The sequence below is a fragment of the Orycteropus afer genome, unplaced genomic scaffold, assembly GCF_000298275.1.
Source record: "Orycteropus afer afer isolate SDZICR_OR568_19922 unplaced genomic scaffold, OryAfe1.0 scaffold00010, whole genome shotgun sequence".
NCBI classification, from domain to species: Eukaryota; Metazoa; Chordata; class Mammalia; order Tubulidentata; family Orycteropodidae; genus Orycteropus; species Orycteropus afer.
Window position 1 is genome coordinate 15,095,755 of NW_006921597.1, and position 17,033 is coordinate 15,112,787.

Genomic DNA, 17,033 nt, shown 5'->3' on the forward strand with positions numbered 1-17,033 from the left:
GGGGGAAGGCTGCCTTCTAAGCTGTTCATCATTTGGGCCCCAAGCCCTAGCTCTCCACCCCTCCATCACTGGCTCCTGCTCCTGGCATCAAAGGCCAGGATTACCAAAGCCCAAGATCCCTACCCTCCCTAGTGCCTCATGTGGACCTTGAGATCAGACCTGCTCATCCTCTCCCACCCTTCATAAGTCTCATATCTCTTACACAGTGTTTTCCAAACCTGGCTGGTCACCAGAATAACTCATGGAAAGTAAAAAATAAATAACAAACCCCAAGGTCTAGCCAGACTTACTAAATTACTACCTTCCAGGAGTATCCCAGGGTATTCTAATAATCTGTTAGGCTTAAGAACCACTGCATGCCACCTCATGTTTTAAAAGGCAGTAAGTGAGCAAAGGAGGCAGTGCTGTCTGATACAGTTTGAAAGAGGGATAGAGATTGGGAAAGAATGTGTTTTTGTGTAGTTATATAATTTTTTTCCCTACAAAACACAGCAGTTTATAAACATACAATCATGTGCAGGACCTTGTCCACTATGGCTAACTGTCTAGCAATCCCAGGCTCTTGATAATGGAAGAATGTTGTAGCCTAAGAGTTTCTTTCAGGGTAAGAAGCAGTCTACTCAGACTGACTCAAAGGGAGGGACATACAGTTTTATCTCTGTCCCATCTGCCCTCAGGTAAGAATAAAAAAGAAGTTCTGTCCAAGTATCCTTCCTCTTACACACACAAGTATCAGGAAGCCAAGGCAAGGAAAAGGGAAAATGAGTCTCAACCAGGTGCTTTAGTGCAACTCATCTCACTCTGAAGACTCCCTGCCTCATCCACTCTCCCTTATAACCCCTAGAGGAGGAATCGGAGCCACTCAATTCCTTACATCCTCTATCAACTCCTTCCCAGGGCTAAGGAGCCAGCAGGGCACCAGGGTCCCTCTGGACCACTCCCCAAGTCCTTAAATAGAAGCTGTAGCAGCCCAGGGTTGAGGGTGGAGGAAGGTGTGCATGCAAGGATCTTGTGCTTTGATTTGGGAGGCTTGAAGTGGAGGGACTAGTGAGGTATCCATGTATTCAGGTCTGGTCCAGCCACTCTGCCTTCTTGGGGGCCTTGCAAGTATGGACATCCACAGTGTTCCTGCACTCCTTGCACCGCACCGCACAGCACCAGTGGAATTTGCACTCACACTGGGTGACACGGGTGACTCGAGTTGTGTCATACCCTCGGCCACAGCACATGATTTCACAACCGTCTGTTCCTTTAGATGTCTTGCTACAGACACGGCCTGCAGTGCCTAGGGAACCTGGGTTGGGAAAAAGAGGGAGTAAGAATCGAGTTACCTCTTATTTCAGCTTATTTGGGCTTCTTTTCTCACATTCTCATAAGAAAGCAATAGAGAATCCCTTTTCTGGGACATATGCCCATGAGCCAGGATGACCATATTCTCGATGCCATTTGCACCAGGCTTGTTTCTTCACACCATCAAATCTACTTAAAAGCCCTTACCTTCACTCACCTGCAGTTCCCTCTCTGCTAATACCTATCTCTATATCCTTTTCAAACCCTAGCCTTGAAGTCAGGGCTTCGAACAGGTTCTTCCCGGTTCAGTCATGGCTGATGAAATGAAATCGTAACAGACCTGAATTTGAAAATGTAAACAAGAATGGTTACTAGAAAGAAAAATTATAGGTTGATGCCCTGCTAGAAACTCAATATCCCTCATAGAAAAGACGGGTGGCATGTTTCATAGCAACCAAATCTCCTGATCAACAGAGTCAGAAACTGGTGCCCCACTCAAAGGTGGTGGCCAGCCATGCTACTTTGAATGTATGTTACTTTCCACAGTCCTGGCAATAATCCAATTTCCCTCATCAGGCTCCTGAAAGGGCTCACTATGCCGCTTCCAAGCCTCCCATTCCAGAGCTTCTACCCATAATTTTCCCTGTTCCAGTTATTGTTCCATTTCACCCAAATTTAAAATATTTGGGTCTGTTCTGATTTTGCTTCATTGGCCATGACTGAACTAGTTAGAAGCCCAGCTTGAAATGTTCAAAATTATTAAAGTGTGGTTCCTCTACTTTTATATGTTTCCATAACAGAAAGTTGGAGCTCTGGTAGCATAGTGCCTAAGGCACTTGACTGCTAACCAGAAGGTTGGTGGTTCAAACCCACCAGCCACTCCTCAGAAGGAAGGTTGGGCAATCCACTTCCGTAGTGATACTGCCTCGGAAACCCGAGGAGGGGTCGCTATGAGTTGGGTCGACTTGACGGCACATAACAACAACAACATAACAAAAAGTTAAAAAACAAAATAAGACACCTTAGCCTATAATATATATCTTCCAAGAAGTCTTGCCACACTCTAATCCTGCTCTTATTTGTTAGTATTTCAGTCCTTAGTTTATAAAAGGAAAAGCATTATAGCCATTAAAAGCATGGACCAAGATATCCGATTGTCTGGGTTCAAACCCCAGTTGTGCCCCTTATTAGTTGTGTGATTTGGCAAGTTAATTGATCTCTCTATGCCTTAGTTTTTCCAACTGAAGATGCGTATAATAATAGCACCTAGCTCGGTAATTTGCTCTATCTATAGTCTCTGACTAAGGTGCACCTAACCCAAGCCATGGTATTTTCAATCACTTCTTATGCATGTGAAAGCTGGGCAATGAATAAAGAAGACCAAAAAAGAGTTGATGATTTTGAGTTGTGGTGCTGGCGAAGCATGCTGAAAGTACCATGGACTGCTAAAAGAACTAACAAATCTGCCCTGGAAGAAGTGCAGCTGGAATGCTCCTTGGAAGCAAGAATGGCCAGACTTCATCTCACCTACTTTGGTCATGTTGTCAGAAGGGACCATTCTCTGGAGAAGAATATCATGCTTGGTAAAGTGGAGGGTCAACAAAAGAGGGGAAGCCCCTCAACAAGATAAACACAGTGGCTGCAATGATGGGCTCGGATATCACAAAGATCGTGAGGCTGGCACAGGATCGGGCAGTGTTTTGTTCTGTTGTGCATAAGGTCACTATGAGTTGGAGCTGACTCAACAGCACCTAACAACAACAACAACAGTAGTCTCTGTTATACTGAGGAGATGAACTGATTGACATGACTGACTAGAGGCATTTCCCTAAGGAAGGAAAAGGTATTCCTTTGCTCTTACCCCTTTACAGTGGTAACTCTTGTAGGGCAGGGATGTTATGCCTCTACATAGGGGATATTCAGGACTTCATTCTAACTGGTTTTAGCAAGAGGGATGCTGCCAACAGATCATAACATCATAGAATTTTGGATGGGTGAAACTAGAGAGCATTGAGTCCAACCCTTTTCTTTATTAATAAGGATCTAGAGATAGGGAGCTCTGGTGGCATAATGCCTAAGGCATTTGACTGCTAACCAGAAGGCTGGTGGTTCAGACCCACCAGTCACTCCTCAGAAGGAAGATGGAGCAATCTACTTCTGTAGTGATACCACCTTGGAAACCCAAGGAGGGGTTGCTATGAGTCGGTCCGACTCAATGGCAGTGTGTTTGGTTTATGTTTGTTTAGAGATGGGAAACTGATTAGCCTAGGGTTCAAGAAGGGGATTAGATTAACTGATTTTCACACCAGTAGTCTCCACATAACACTGAGATATGGAAAGAAAATGCTAGAACTTCTATAATTGTTTTTTTATCCCATCAACTTAAAATACTTATTTTGTATGTGTCTTTTATAATGCACATTAGTATAGTGGAACATAGATATAACTTACAAACACACACACACATACATATGTGTGTGTGTGTGTGTGTATATATATGTACTAATATAAATAAATACATACACACACACCCCCTATTGGGTTTTTCTTGGCTGTAATCTTTATAAAAGCAGATTGCCAGGTCTTTCTGCAAAACTGCTGGGTGAGTTTGAACTGCCAGCCTTTCAGTTAGCAGCCAAGTGATTAACCATTGCTCCACAAGGGCTCCTTGTGGGCTGACTAGGGCTACTATATAGGTTATTCTTCTAACTCCAAGGACTGGGTTTTAAGTCAGTCCTGTGTACCACCCTTCTACACTTTGGAGTGTTGTGCTGTCCAGTATGATAGCAACTAGCTATATGTGAGCCATTTAAAATTAATTATAATTTAAAATTTAGTTCCTCAGTTGCATGAGCCAAATTTCAAGTAATCAATAATCACATGTAGCTAGAGGCTACTGTATTGCATAGCATAAATATACAACATTTCTATCATTATGGAACGTTCAGTTGGACAGTATTGCTTTGGAGGGAATTCCTGGCTCTGTTCTCCCTCATGAGGTGACTTACACCCTTTGAATTTCAGGCTCTCCTTTGGCTTTTATGAAGCTTAATTTTATGCCTCTAAGAAAAACCAACACATATGATTCATCTTCCCTCTTAACTCCAAAGCTCCTTCCACAAAGGTGCATTTTAGGTATGGTAGCACAGGCTAAAGGTGCCCTGGTGGCTCAGTGTTAAGCTCTCAACTGCCAACTGAATGGTCAACAGATCGAACCCACCAGCTGCTCAGTGGGAGAAAGATGAGGTCTGTTTCTATAAAGATTACAGCCTTGGAAACCCTATGGGGCATTTCTACTGTGTCCTGTAGGATTGCTGTGAGTTGGAATCAACTTAATGGCAATGGGTTAGGTTTGGGTTTTAGCATAGCCCAACACCTCAGATGTTACAGAATTACTTCCAGGCATCCAGAGGGTAGCCTGTGATAGCCTGTGAATTATACCACTTGGCAAAAAATCACTGGTAGAATCAGAAGGGCTCCCCCAATCTTTAATCTCCAAGTACCCTGCAAAGTACATGAACTACTTTGTTATTATGTAGAGCCCCCACCTGTATCTGTGCCCAGTTTTGTGCCAAGCCACTTTACTCTCCAGGAATGACAGTGATAGGTAAAAACAAATAGTACTGAAGACAGCTGGGGCTTTTGGCTCTACCTCATCAACCCCTGACTGCTGAATCTGCAGAAAAGAGCCCAGAGCCCTATGACAGTAACCAGGGAAAGGGCAATTCTTTTTTATCATGTGGTGTTCCTAGTTTAACCCATCTGAACCTGAAACAAGAGTCAGAATGGTGACATCCACTCTCTTGAGGGATACCATCTTCTAGCATCCTCAAGAATTCCACCATAAATGTCCAGGCACATTGAAAAACAACAATTTGCTACTTTCTGTCATTGGTTATTAGCTTTTGGTGATGGTGGGGGGTCTCTTTTTCCTTTCTTTCCCAAGCCCTATTTCAGAATTTTCAAGGGCAACCCACTGGATAAAGCCTTTTCAAGGCCATTCATGGTCTGTTCCCAACCTATTTTTAGGTGTGAAAGTGAAAGTTTCACTCAGTCAGATTAAGCTGCTCTCTCTCCCTGCAATAGGTCATGTGCTTTCCCAGCTACCGCTCTGCTCATGTGCAGAGAGTATCTGCCTGTTCTGCTTTCCAGCTATCCAGATAATCCCCACACTTCAAGGAGCAACTTGCATGCCACATTTTCAAATAAACTTTTCTTGCTTTCTCTGGTCTCCAGTGATCTCTTTTTTTGTAATTACATTTGTCTACCTGTTCCCTCTCATTTTTTTTAGCCAGATGTAAAGAGCCAAAGGTTTAGGGCTACATTCACTGAATAGTGCCTACTGTATCCCAGATGCTGGGAATATAAAGGATTGACACATGGATGTAAGTCTGAAGGAGCTGAGTGGCCTCTCCTCTCTCATTGGGTAGTATTGGGCCTAGCAGACTGAAGGGTAAATCAACAATCCCCTCACCAGTTTTTTTATGGGGAGAAGAGACTGATTTTTCCTGCACCATCCCCATTCCTAACTCCTAAGACTGAATAGACCATGATTAAACAGAGGTGCTTGCACTAAGGACTGGGGTTCACTGTCCCTGCCTGCTTTTCTTACTTACCTGCAGCCTTGTCCAAGACACAGTAGTCTGGGGAGTTGTCAAAGTAAACAAGGTCAGTCCGGGTGGCACGACGATAGCCTTGACGGGCTGCTGTGAAGTTGGCGCCATCCTGGGTGGCTGTCACCTGAACAGCCCCATCATAGCGCCGCCTCAGGTAATCACCTGTGCGGCGGAAGTCTGAGAGGGCACGCCAGCAGGTGCGCAGAGTACAGGAGCCACTCACCCCATGGCACTTACACTCCAGCTTCAGAAACCGCCGCACAGCCTGGAGGGTGGGGAGGAGGCAAGAGAGAGGCAGCCAGCTAGTCAGGGCACTTTTTAGTCATCCTGAGAACTTAAAGCATGTGTGCTCCAGACACGGCACTGGCTGACTGTTGTTGGCTGTTACCTCTACTGTCAGATCCCACCCATTATTCCTGATCGAGTTCAAGAACCTCTTCTTCCAGAAACCTTCCTGGACAACAGTGCTTTCCTTTTCATGATACCCTGTTTGAACTTTAGGGCCACAGGATTCTGTTCAGGATTACAGTATGTTTATACATCCTCTAGTTGTCCATGTTGTAGAATATTAGGTGCCATGCCTTCTACTTTTGTAGCATGCTATTTTCCAGCACAGTCCTGGGCACATAGGAAGTTTTCACATACCCAGTGAAGTGACTAGAACAAACTCTTATCCTCCTCAGTCTCTGTGGAGGAAATTCCTTTCCTTTTTTTCTGTACCTTTTACTACTTTTTGTCTATACAAAGATTGTGCACCTGGTTGAACCTAGGCATTTACTGCTCCTATCTGAGAATGTTGGGGCTTTTGGAAGTGATCCAGAAGCCTTCAGCTCTTCCACCTTCATATTTAGTCCATGGTCACACATACTGGTCACCTCTAGTAAATATGAGTGCACATAACACAGACATCAGTACTGACCGTGCGACCACAGCGGTTGTTATGTAAGTTCATCAGGGCCCGGGCATCCTTAAGCCTCTTCTCCTTGGCATCTACAAAGGCCTTGGCAAAGCGAACACCATAGTGGATGTTGTCACTGCAGCCACCCCAGTCAAAGTCCCCGCGTTGGTCACGGTGTCGGCCACGAGTATAGGGGTCACAGCTGCATACGCTCAGTTCACCCTGGCTACAGGCACGAGTGATAGCATGGACCACCCCTGCTGATGAGATAGCATATACAAATGCTGCCTCCCGGCTGCCTAGATAGAAAGAGAGATGTGTTTCAGGAAGGAGACCAATGCCTCTCCCCTTCTTCAGCACACACAACCTCTGACTCTCAGACGACCTCTTGCCACCCCTAACACCTCCTTTACTGAAAGAGCCCTTCCCTTCCAAGCATTCCCCAGAATATCTGACCTCTTCGTCTCAGCCGTCAATGCTATCCTTCCATTTCTTTGTACATTTGACCTCTTGGGCTGACCTGTAATCTTGCTTCCTTCCAAACTCCAGGGTCCATCCATTGAAAGCTTCACAGTGAATCATCCCCTCCTGCTGAGTGCCAACCCTAGCTTAGCTAAGCCTGCCCACATTCCAGGCTTTTTCAGGCCCACTCTGCTGGACAGTTCCCTCATGGTAGAGACCCCAACCCAGGGGTCAGCGTGTTTGGAGAGACAGGTACTTTCTCCTTCCTCCTCCCTTCCTTCCCTGCTCTTGGGAACTGATGAATCATCACCCTGTGCCCCTGACACCTCTAGATTCCCAGCTCACACTCTTCCTAGTTTACCATCTAGCTCAGCTTAGCCTTTTTGCTGAGCTGGAGTCTGACCACTGACTCTCCAAATATTTACATATCACCTTTCTGTTTATCCTTTATTCCCATTACTATAGTGTTGGGAGTGTTGGGTTGTGGGTAGTGATGGTAGTGGTAAGAGAAGAGCATCCATTCCCAGTCCCCAGGCTCACAGTACATGGAAGGCCCAGGCTGGGGGTGGGGAGGAGGGTGGCGGGGAGGAGAGAGAAAGATAGAATTACTAGGAAATGCTTTTTGCCTTTGTTACATCATCCCAGAACAGTGGGATTTAGAGGGCCCTGCCTATACTAAGGTACTGAGAGTCTGTTCTCCTCTGCATCCTGGCCTCTACCTACAATTGTTTCTCTATGAAGTAGTGTGTGTGTGTGTGTGTGTGGGGGGGGGGTTATGCCTACCCTTCCCACTCACCACCTCAAGCATAAAAAGGAAAGGAGTTGGGGCAGGGTAGAAGAGGCCCCTACTTCTGAGCATGACACGTCCAAAGACTGTGTGATCCCGGTCCAGCGTGGTGCAGTTCCAGCGGTGATGGCGGAACTGGTGCTGACACTCTCGGATCCATTCTCGGGCACCCTCGCCCACCGAGCGCATGATGTCTGGGTAACGCTGGCACAGCTGCCGCTGCCGGCTCACCAGACCAGGGATATTGTCACAGATCACACGGGCTCCTAATGCCCCAATGTACCTGCAAGGACAAAATGGCCCTGTCATATCCTGGCCTGCCTTTCTGCATTAGCTTGGGGAGTGAGGAGAAGGGTGGCTGGACCTCCAGACCCTGGAGAGATTCCTTTCCCTTCTCTCAACCCAAGTCCCTGAGGGTGATGGGTATAACCATTCCCCACAAGCTCTGGAGAAACAGAGTTACACAGTTGCAGAGGTTATAATTGAGTGGTCTCCCACCATCACCAGGTCCCCGGCTAAAGGCCAAAGTGACACACACTCCCAGAACACAGGCTAGGCAATGTATCAAATCCACTGTGGGCATGTCACACAAACCCATTGCCTGTTTATTTAATAAACATTAAGAACTTCATGAAAAAATAAGTAAGAAAATGAGGGTCTAAGACACTACTCTTAACACCAAGCCCTGGAGATGGTACATCCTGCGTGGTCAGTCCATGAAGACATGGTTTAGGGTGGGGGGGGGGGCACCAAAAGGAGGGGGTGGTGGAAAGAGACCTAGTGGGCAATTTTGAGAAATGTTTACAACATTAGTCTGACCCATGTAGCTAAAAACCCTCAGTTGCAATCCTAAAGTCTGAGTAAGAAGACCCAAGCCTCTACTCTCCTCCCTATACCTTTTCTTTCCAGGCCCTGGGGCCTTTCTTAAGAAATGAATGGGTGTATTAAAATCATCCTCCTCAATCTATAGGGTATGGTGTCCCATATGGCCCTGGCATAGGCAGAGGGCTGTTTGCAGTGGCAAGCCAAAGACCAGGGTAAAGCAACAAGGTAACTGTCTCCAAACTCTAGTCTCTGGAGTTTGAGTATGAATATGAGTATAAATTGGGATGGGCTACAAAAGGGCAGGTAGGTTTCTAAATTCAGTCACAAATTTCTCAAGAGAACATTTTCTCTTCACTCTGAACTGTCCACCACAAGCCTGAGGAAGAAAATTCCAGGGAGGACTCAGTAGTGCATCACCCTTTCTCCCCAAGAGGCCACCAAACAAGATTTGACCCATTCACCTACTTCCCTCCAGCTTAACAGCCCAGCGCCACCTCTCACTCCCAGTCTAGCTTCCCAGCCCTAGAGCACTTTCCTTGACTTGGTGGGAATTTTCTATACTCTTGCCCAAAGTACATTACAGGGATGCCCTCCTTCCCTTTTGTGAACAGGTGGGGGCTGAGGAGAGCATTTGCTGCTGCAGACAGAAGATTTGATCTGAGCTGTGAATGAGCCTGTGGTTTGGGCACAGCCCCAAAATGGGCCTAGAAGTCAATAAGGAGAAGGGAGGGTGGTCAGTAGAAGGAGAGGAATAGCTACACTGCCCTGGGCTCTGTGCTCCCCCTGCATTCCCACAGCCAGCCCTCACCCACAGACTGGATCACCACTGGTGACACCAACTCAAACAAACAAAAGGAGGGCTGATGCTTGCCTCTTTGGGAACTTAGCAGGGCTGATGGGGCCCATCTGTCCCGGGAGAGGGATGAGAGGGCTGGCCCTAGGCTAACAAATCCCATGGAATCAGCGTCCCACCACTGTCCATCAGGGCAACAGCTTCCAGGAACAAACAAAATAAACACCCAGGCTGGGCCGGACCGGAAAGGGCTGCCTGACGCACAGCCTGGAGTTACACCCACTGCCGCGGTGCTTTGTTTGGAGAATCAAGACCGTTGGAGTTGGAGCTCGTCCCTGTCTCACCACTGTTCTGTTTCCCCAGTTCAACCCTGGAGTACTGTCTAAGGCAATGGGTGGGTTTTTTTGGTTGGCTGGTTGTTTTTACTGGGGCTGGGGGTGGTGGTGGATGGGAATGGGAGACCAATAATCCAACCCTCAAGAGACAGTCTGGAGTAGAGCAGGCCAAACTCTGGCAAAAAGTCCTTCTTGTGGTCTGACTTCAGTCCATTCTGCTGCAGCCCACATTGGTCCTTCTTGTTATATCCTCACCAAGCATGGGAAGAGCTATTCAGTATGTAAAATAGAAAGGTAGTTAAGTTCCTCTACTACCACCCTTACCCTGCTAAGTAGTTGCCTCAAAACTGCAGAGTATGGCCCTTGTCTGCTGACCAGTCAGCTCCTTGTAGTCAGAGCAGAGACCTCCAAAAGAGTTGGGCTTGAGGTGGAGCCCATCCCCTCAATTCAGCACATGCCTGCAAAATGCCTACTATGTGCCATGTACTCAGCTTGGCTGTAAGGGGAATAAAGATGTTTAAGTCATCCTTCAGCTTGGTCTGGTGGAGGGGACCAGATGTCCCTGACTCTCTAGCTGTGTTTTGCCTGTCCAAAAGGTCTTCACTTCCTTCCCAGCTTCCTGCCCCAGAATACCCTGTTCACCTGCTTTTGACAAATCCCTTCCTTTGACAAAGTGACTCATACCCTGCTTGCTAAGCCCCTTGCTACTCAAATGTGGTCCCCAGAACAGCAGCCTTACCTGGGAATTTATGAGAAATGTAATCCAGTGAAGTAGATAGTTTTATTACTCCCCACCCTAGGCCTACTGAGTCAGAATCTGCATTTTAGCAAGATTCCCCAGGTGATTCAGTTGTACTAAGGAAGGGATTATATTCTCCATAATATCCCTAGCACCTAAAACATGTATAGAACAACCCCTTTGCATATACAGTACTGAGTTGTCAGTGAAAGCAAACATGGGTATAGGGACGGATGGATAGGTGAACAAGCTAAACAATTAGGTATGTCTAAATGGAGAGTGTATCCAAGATCATATATAGGGTTGGCAGACAATGGGCCTATAAGTTCATGTGAATGATCAGAATTCCCAGGTGTATAGTAGAGCTGACAAGGGGCAAGGTTATGGTCATTACTTGGTCACAGCCAGCTACCCAGAGGGACCGAGTAGTTGATCCTGCGGGCTTGGGACTATAGTCGCAGGGGACATCAAGCTCAATTGGCATAACATACTATACAAAACATTGTTCCACCTACTACTTTGGCGAGTAGCGACTGGGACCTTAAAAGCTAGGAAGCTGCCATCTAGATGCAACAACGGGTCTCTCCTCGTCAAGAAGAAAGAAGAAAACCAAAATTAATGGAAACAACCAGTCCTAGAGACTGGTACACCATCCGATCTGCAACCTATACAACTATGAGACCAGAAGAACTAGATGGTGCCCAGCTACCACTGCCATCCACTTGGAAGGGATGTAGGAGATCCTGCATAAAGAGGGAGAACAATGTGGTACAAAACTCAAAATCATTTGGAGGCAAAAAAAAAAAAAAGAAGGTGGGGACCAGGTTTGCTGGTCCAATAGAGCCTGGTGTAACCACTGAGACTATGGCCCCTAGCTGCCCTTCAGGTCTGGAATTGAACCCACAACTGTGGTTTCTAGCCAAACAAAGTACAGGCATGTGAGTTAAACATTTACCTCAAGTAGACACACGCCCTGGAGAGAACAATCATGGGAGAAGGAAGGGCTGCTTATGTACAGGGAGATAGCTCAGGGTGCAGAAGAGTATGAAGGGATGGACACTGGGAGGAGGTAACTATGGGGAGGAAGTGGGAGGGGAGCTGCTGCATTGTAAATTTTGGTCAATGACATGAGACAAAGTATATGTGAACTGCTGTATGAAAAGTGAATTTACTCTCTAAATCTTCACCCAAATCCTAATAATAATAATAAAAAAAAAATGTATAGAACATAGTAAGTATGTAATACCTCTTTGTTGAATAAACACTGATTCACCCACAACTCCTTTCTTCCCACAGCCAGCCATAAACAATTTCAGTTACAGCTTTCCTCCTGTTGACACCGCCAGCCTATTTGCAGATGTTTTATGCAGGGCTTTGAACCCTCCGGTTCATTCTGGTTTAACACCCTGCTGTGGATTTGCATTTCCACCCCAGATATACTGAATCAGAATCTACATTTTAACAAGATTCCTAGGCTATTCTTATCTATGCATGATCTTGTTAAAATGTAGATTCTGATTCAGTATATCTGGGGTGGAAATGCAAATCCATAGCAGTGGGTTGAACCAGAATGAACCGGAGGTTTGAAGCCTTATGTTTGTGTCCTTTTGATGATGCCAGGGATCCTCTTCTCTCTCTTTCTCTCTCTCTCTCTCTCCCTCTCTCTGTCTTTCTCTTTTCTGTTTAAAAACAGCTCCTAGTGTACATGGTTCAGCCGGGCCTGCATAGGGCTTTGAACACAGGGATAATACCTATTATCCTTCCTGAATTTTTTCATACGACAGCAGCATTTGTATAGTACTTTACAGTTCACAAGTTTTTCTGCACAAAAATCCTATGAGAAAGAGAGATCTCCATTTTACAGGTGAAGAAGCTAAGGTTCAGGGAAACTAACTGATTTACTCATGATAAATGGAGAAAATACTGAAGTTGCCAAGGATTTCATTTTACTTGGATCCATAATCAATGCCCATGTAAGCAGCAGTCAAGAAATCAAATGTCATATTGGGGAGCTCTGCTGCAGAGGTCTCCTTTAAAGTGTTAAAAAGCAAAGATGTCACTAAGGTATGCGTGACCCAATGCATGGTATTTTCAATTGCCTAATATGCAAGCTGGGAGCTCTGGTAGCATAGTGGCTAAGGCACTTGATTGCTAACCAGAAGGCTTGCGGTTCAAACCCACCAGCCACTCCCCGGAAGGAAGGTTGGGCAATCCTACTTCCGTAGTGATACTGCCTCGGAAACCCAAGGAGGGGTCGCTATGAGTCAGGGCTGACTCGACGGCACATAACAACAACAACAACAACAACAATATGCAAGCTAACCAGAACGCTGGCAGTTCAAACCCACCAGCCACTCCTCAGAAGGAAGGCTGGGCATTCCTACTTCCATAGTGATATTGCCTCGGAAACCCAAGGAGGGAGGGGTCGCTATGAGTCAGGGCCAACTCGACGGCAAATAACAACAACAACAACAATATGCATGTGAAAGCTGGATGATGAATAAAGAAGACTGAAGAAGAAGTGATGCCTTTGAATTACGGTATTAGTGAAAAATACTGAATATACCACGGACTGCCAGAAGAACAAACAAATCTGTCTAGGAAGAAGTACAACCAGAATGTTCCTTAGAAGTTAGGATGGTGTAACTTTGGACATATTATCAGAAGGGACCAGTCCCTGGAGAAGGACATCAAAGAGGGTCAGCCAAAAAGAAGAATATCCTCAAGGAGACAGACTGATACAGTGGCTGCAACCATGGGCTCAAAGATAGCAACGACTGTGAGGATGGTGCAGGACCAGGCAGTGTTCTGTTGTACGTGGGGTCACTATGAGTCTGAACTAACTCAAAGGCATCTAACAACAACAACTGAAAGATATCCAGCTTGTCCATCAGGGATATCTGGAAGAGAATCAGGATGAACCAAGGCCACCTGACTTCAAAGTTCAAGGCCATTTTTATTCCAGGGGCAAGAGAGAGGCAGAAGGTTTAACAAGGAGTAGGTAGGACCAATCTGATTGGCTCCAAAATCAGTGTGACTTTGAACAAATTACTTACCACTCTTCTCCCATTCCTCACTTTCTTCATTTGTGAAATGGGGATAATAAAATATCTGCTTCACTGGATTATTTTGGTGATTGAAGCAGCTGATGCCCATAGGTGCTTAGCCATAATGCCTGGTGCTTAGTAAAACCCAAATTGCAAACCATTTGCCATTGAGTCGATTCCAACTCATGGAAGAGCTCATTAAATGGCAACTGTTGTTGGTAACAGCAACGCTAACATTATTATACCACTCTGTCCCTCTCCCTGTGTAAGCCTATGAATATAGTACTGCTTTTGTGACTCCGAACATCTAACCCCCTGTGTATATGGCAGGAACCCCCTTTTTCTTGTGTTGTTTATCACAGACTAGGAAGAAACCATCTGTTTTCTCCTCCAGTGAGAGTGGAGGCAGGGAGGGAGTGGCTGGAGGGTAAGGAGCAGAATTTTGGACTGTGAAGATCAGACTGTTTACCTGCTCCAGAGTTTAATACGGACACACACACACAACCAACAGGCATCTCTTCCAAGGGTTGTACAGAATATCAATCTTGCTTGGTTTTTTTCAAGGTAAAGAAAGATAATCACCTTGGAGGCCTGACCTGACTTTAGAAGGCAGCTTTCCAGCCTGTCCAAGAAGTGATGACCACTAAGCCAGGCAACTAGGACCTGCCACTATGACCGGTATAGAGCAAGGAGATTGAAATAACCTCTGCACCTGTTCCTCATCCCTGCACTGTCACTGCCTCCCTCCATCCATAGGGACTGCTGAGTCCCTCCGTGTGTCACCTACTCTTTCTCCATCCCTTCCACCCAGGACATTTTTTTCCTTTCCCAAAACCCTTAATATGAACCACGTGGGGATAGCATAGTGAGGGGAGAAAGGAAAAGGGAGAGGGAGTAGCTGAGGGGAGGAAAGAGGTACTAGGAAGAACACCAGTTGAGTCCTTAGGAACCAGGATGCTGAAATTACCAGAGTGACACTTCCTCACCTAAACTGACCACTAAGACTGCCTCCCAAGCTGGTAAGAAGCAGTCGGGAGTCCCCAGAAGCAAACTGCCATCAGGGCCAGGGATCTTGAAGATGCAAGTCATCAGCCAAACCAAGCCCTTGAAGGTAAAAGGGTAGTTTTGATCTCACTCTGAAGTTGGAAAGCCTTTTCTCCTTGTTCCCCTTCTTTCCTTTCCCTTTCTAAAGGAATGTTTCAAGCCAGATGTAAGATATAGGCCTCCCCGCTCCCCTTCCAGAACCCCCCTCCTTGTCTTCCCCAACATTGCAGAGATAAAAAAGATCCAAAAGAGAGATTTTTCTGAAACAGGAAAACGGGGTGGGGGTTGGGTCTGAGCAAGACGCATCTTGAAATGATAGGAATCTGCAGTCCAAGCTTACTGGCCCCTCAGCCAGCTACCCCTTACCCTTCCAGCCAAGATTTCAAGTCAAGAGGAGAAAAGCCACAGGGTGCAAGGGGGAGAAGAGACCTTACTATGGGGTGGGGGTGGGGTGCGGGATAGTGCACAGAAGGAGGAAGAACAGAGTAGGGAAAGGAAGGGGGCACTGCATGGGTAGAGAGGGGCAACAGTCCAGTCCCGAAGGCCAGTTTGGGGGGGGGGGGGCGGTGAAGAAGAAAGCTGAGGAGACTGAGTCTACTCAGTCCAGTTCTCCCCACCCTCACCCCCACCACCACTGCCCCTTCCAGGTAAGGTAGGGTAGGAGGGAGAGCAGCTGTTTCTCCTGAGAGAAGACATGAATGCCATCCAGGACAGGGGAAAGGGAAAAGGAAGTGGGGTGGGGGAACCACGGTGTTCAGAAAAGAACAGACATTCAGTGGATTTTTAATTCCTTTTGCCTCATATGCCTTCTTATGCAATGCTGGAATCTAAGGCCTGGAAGAAATTTGAGGAGAGGGTCTCTTAGAGCTCTGGGAGTCCAGAAGCCTCACACTCTGGCAGGAGAGAGATGGGAGATGGAGTTCTCTGGGGAAGAAGGAAGGAGGGAGACATCAAGCAGAAGCTGGAGACAAATGTGTATATTATGCAAACCCAAGTGTTTTGTTTGTTTTAATTGTGGGAGTTAATGGGGTAGTTTTTGCCTCAACTCAGTTTCTAAACCTCGCGCTGGGAGCTGCTGCCTCATCAATGCCTTCCTGCGTTATCGGGTTGGGAAGCTGGCCCCTTTCTCCACCTTCCATGGGCGACCCTAGGCGATCAGAGGGCCCAGTGGAACGACCACTGCAGGCCTGGGAAGGGTGCTACCACAGGTTCCATGAACCCACCCTGGAAAGAATCTCGAGAGGTAGCTTCTGTCCTAAGGGACCTAAGATTAGAAAGGGTGCACAGCATATGGGAGCCGGAGGAGCCGTGGCCACGGGGTGTCCTCGTCCTTGCTTCAAATGTCCAGCGTCCTTCCCACCGGGAGGTAGATTCAGAGTGTCCTAGGAAATTCTTCAAAGTAAATTGGGTCTTGCGCTTCGCACGACACTCTGCAACTTCAGTGACGGTGCTGCCCAGGTCGTTTCTAACTCTGGCTAAATGGCAACTTGGTGCTCAGAACAACCCGTCCTGGGAGCTGAATATTCCCTCCAGGCGCCTCCCGGCCTCTACGATCCAGGGCCTCACCCGCCCGGCCCCGAGAACCCCACTCACCACCAGGACGTGTCCACGGGAGCCGGCAGCGTCAGCAGTAGCAGCAGCACAAGGCAGGCAAGACCTAGGCGGGCTGGAGCCCGGTAGCCGTCGGGGGGCAAGGGGACAGGGGCGCGGGCGCGCCGAAGGGGGAGCTGCGCGGCTTCCTCCGCACCACCCGGCCTCAGCATAGCTCTCCAAACACTCTCCTGCCGCGCGGCCCGGGGGGGCGTGGACTGGAGTATTCAGGATGTCCCAACCTCACCCCCCTGGGAGGCCATGAGGTATGCCAGCAGCTGGGGACCAGGAGGACTTGTAGTCCAAGAGTCGGGGCGCAAGGACCAGTGTCTTGAAGCCGACGACACCGCGCCGAGCCTGGGGACCTGGGCGCGCTGCCCCCGGCGCAGGATTCGTAATGAGGGGGTCTGAGGCGCGGAGTGGGGCAGCGGACCGGGTGTGCAGACAGCCCTCTCCGGCCGCGGGCTCTCATTGGACGGCGCGGGGCGGGGCCGAGGCCCAGGACACGCGCGGCCCTCACGGCGGCTCCGCCCGCGCGGGCCGGGGCGCTCCGCGGCGCCCTAGGTGTGGCAGCCGCCTCCGCCCCTCGTCGCGCCCGTGCGGCCGG

The 17,033-nt window shown here is 47.7% G+C and overlaps 1 protein-coding gene across 1 annotated transcript; it reads right to left on the reverse strand.

The window, feature by feature from the left end:
* Positions 1-1,064: 1,064 nt before the first annotated feature.
* WNT2B (Wnt family member 2B) lies at positions 1,065-16,599 on the reverse strand. The gene is made up of 5 exons (XM_007949180.2): positions 16,430-16,599; positions 8,116-8,336; positions 6,826-7,103; positions 5,907-6,171; positions 1,065-1,294 (listed from the first exon to the last, which is right to left on the reverse strand). Exons 1-5 carry the CDS (start codon positions 16,597-16,599, stop codon positions 1,065-1,067), a joined length of 1,164 nt encoding a protein of 387 aa, XP_007947371.1.
* Positions 16,600-17,033: the final 434 nt, after the last annotated feature.

Bases quoted from the DNA above. Each gene is read 5' to 3' on its own strand.
- WNT2B (XM_007949180.2), bottom strand. From the start codon at position 16,599: ATGCTGAGGCCGGGTGGTGCGGAGGAAGCCGCGCAGCTCCCCCTTCGG. The intron at 6,172-6,825 runs GTCAGTACTGAT...CCCACCCTCCAG, and splicing joins ACAACCGCTGTGGTCGCACG to GCTGTGCGGCGGTTTCTGAA. The intron at 1,295-5,906 runs GTAAGTAAGAAA...TTCCCAACCCAG, and splicing joins TGTCTTGGACAAGGCTGCAG to GTTCCCTAGGCACTGCAGGC.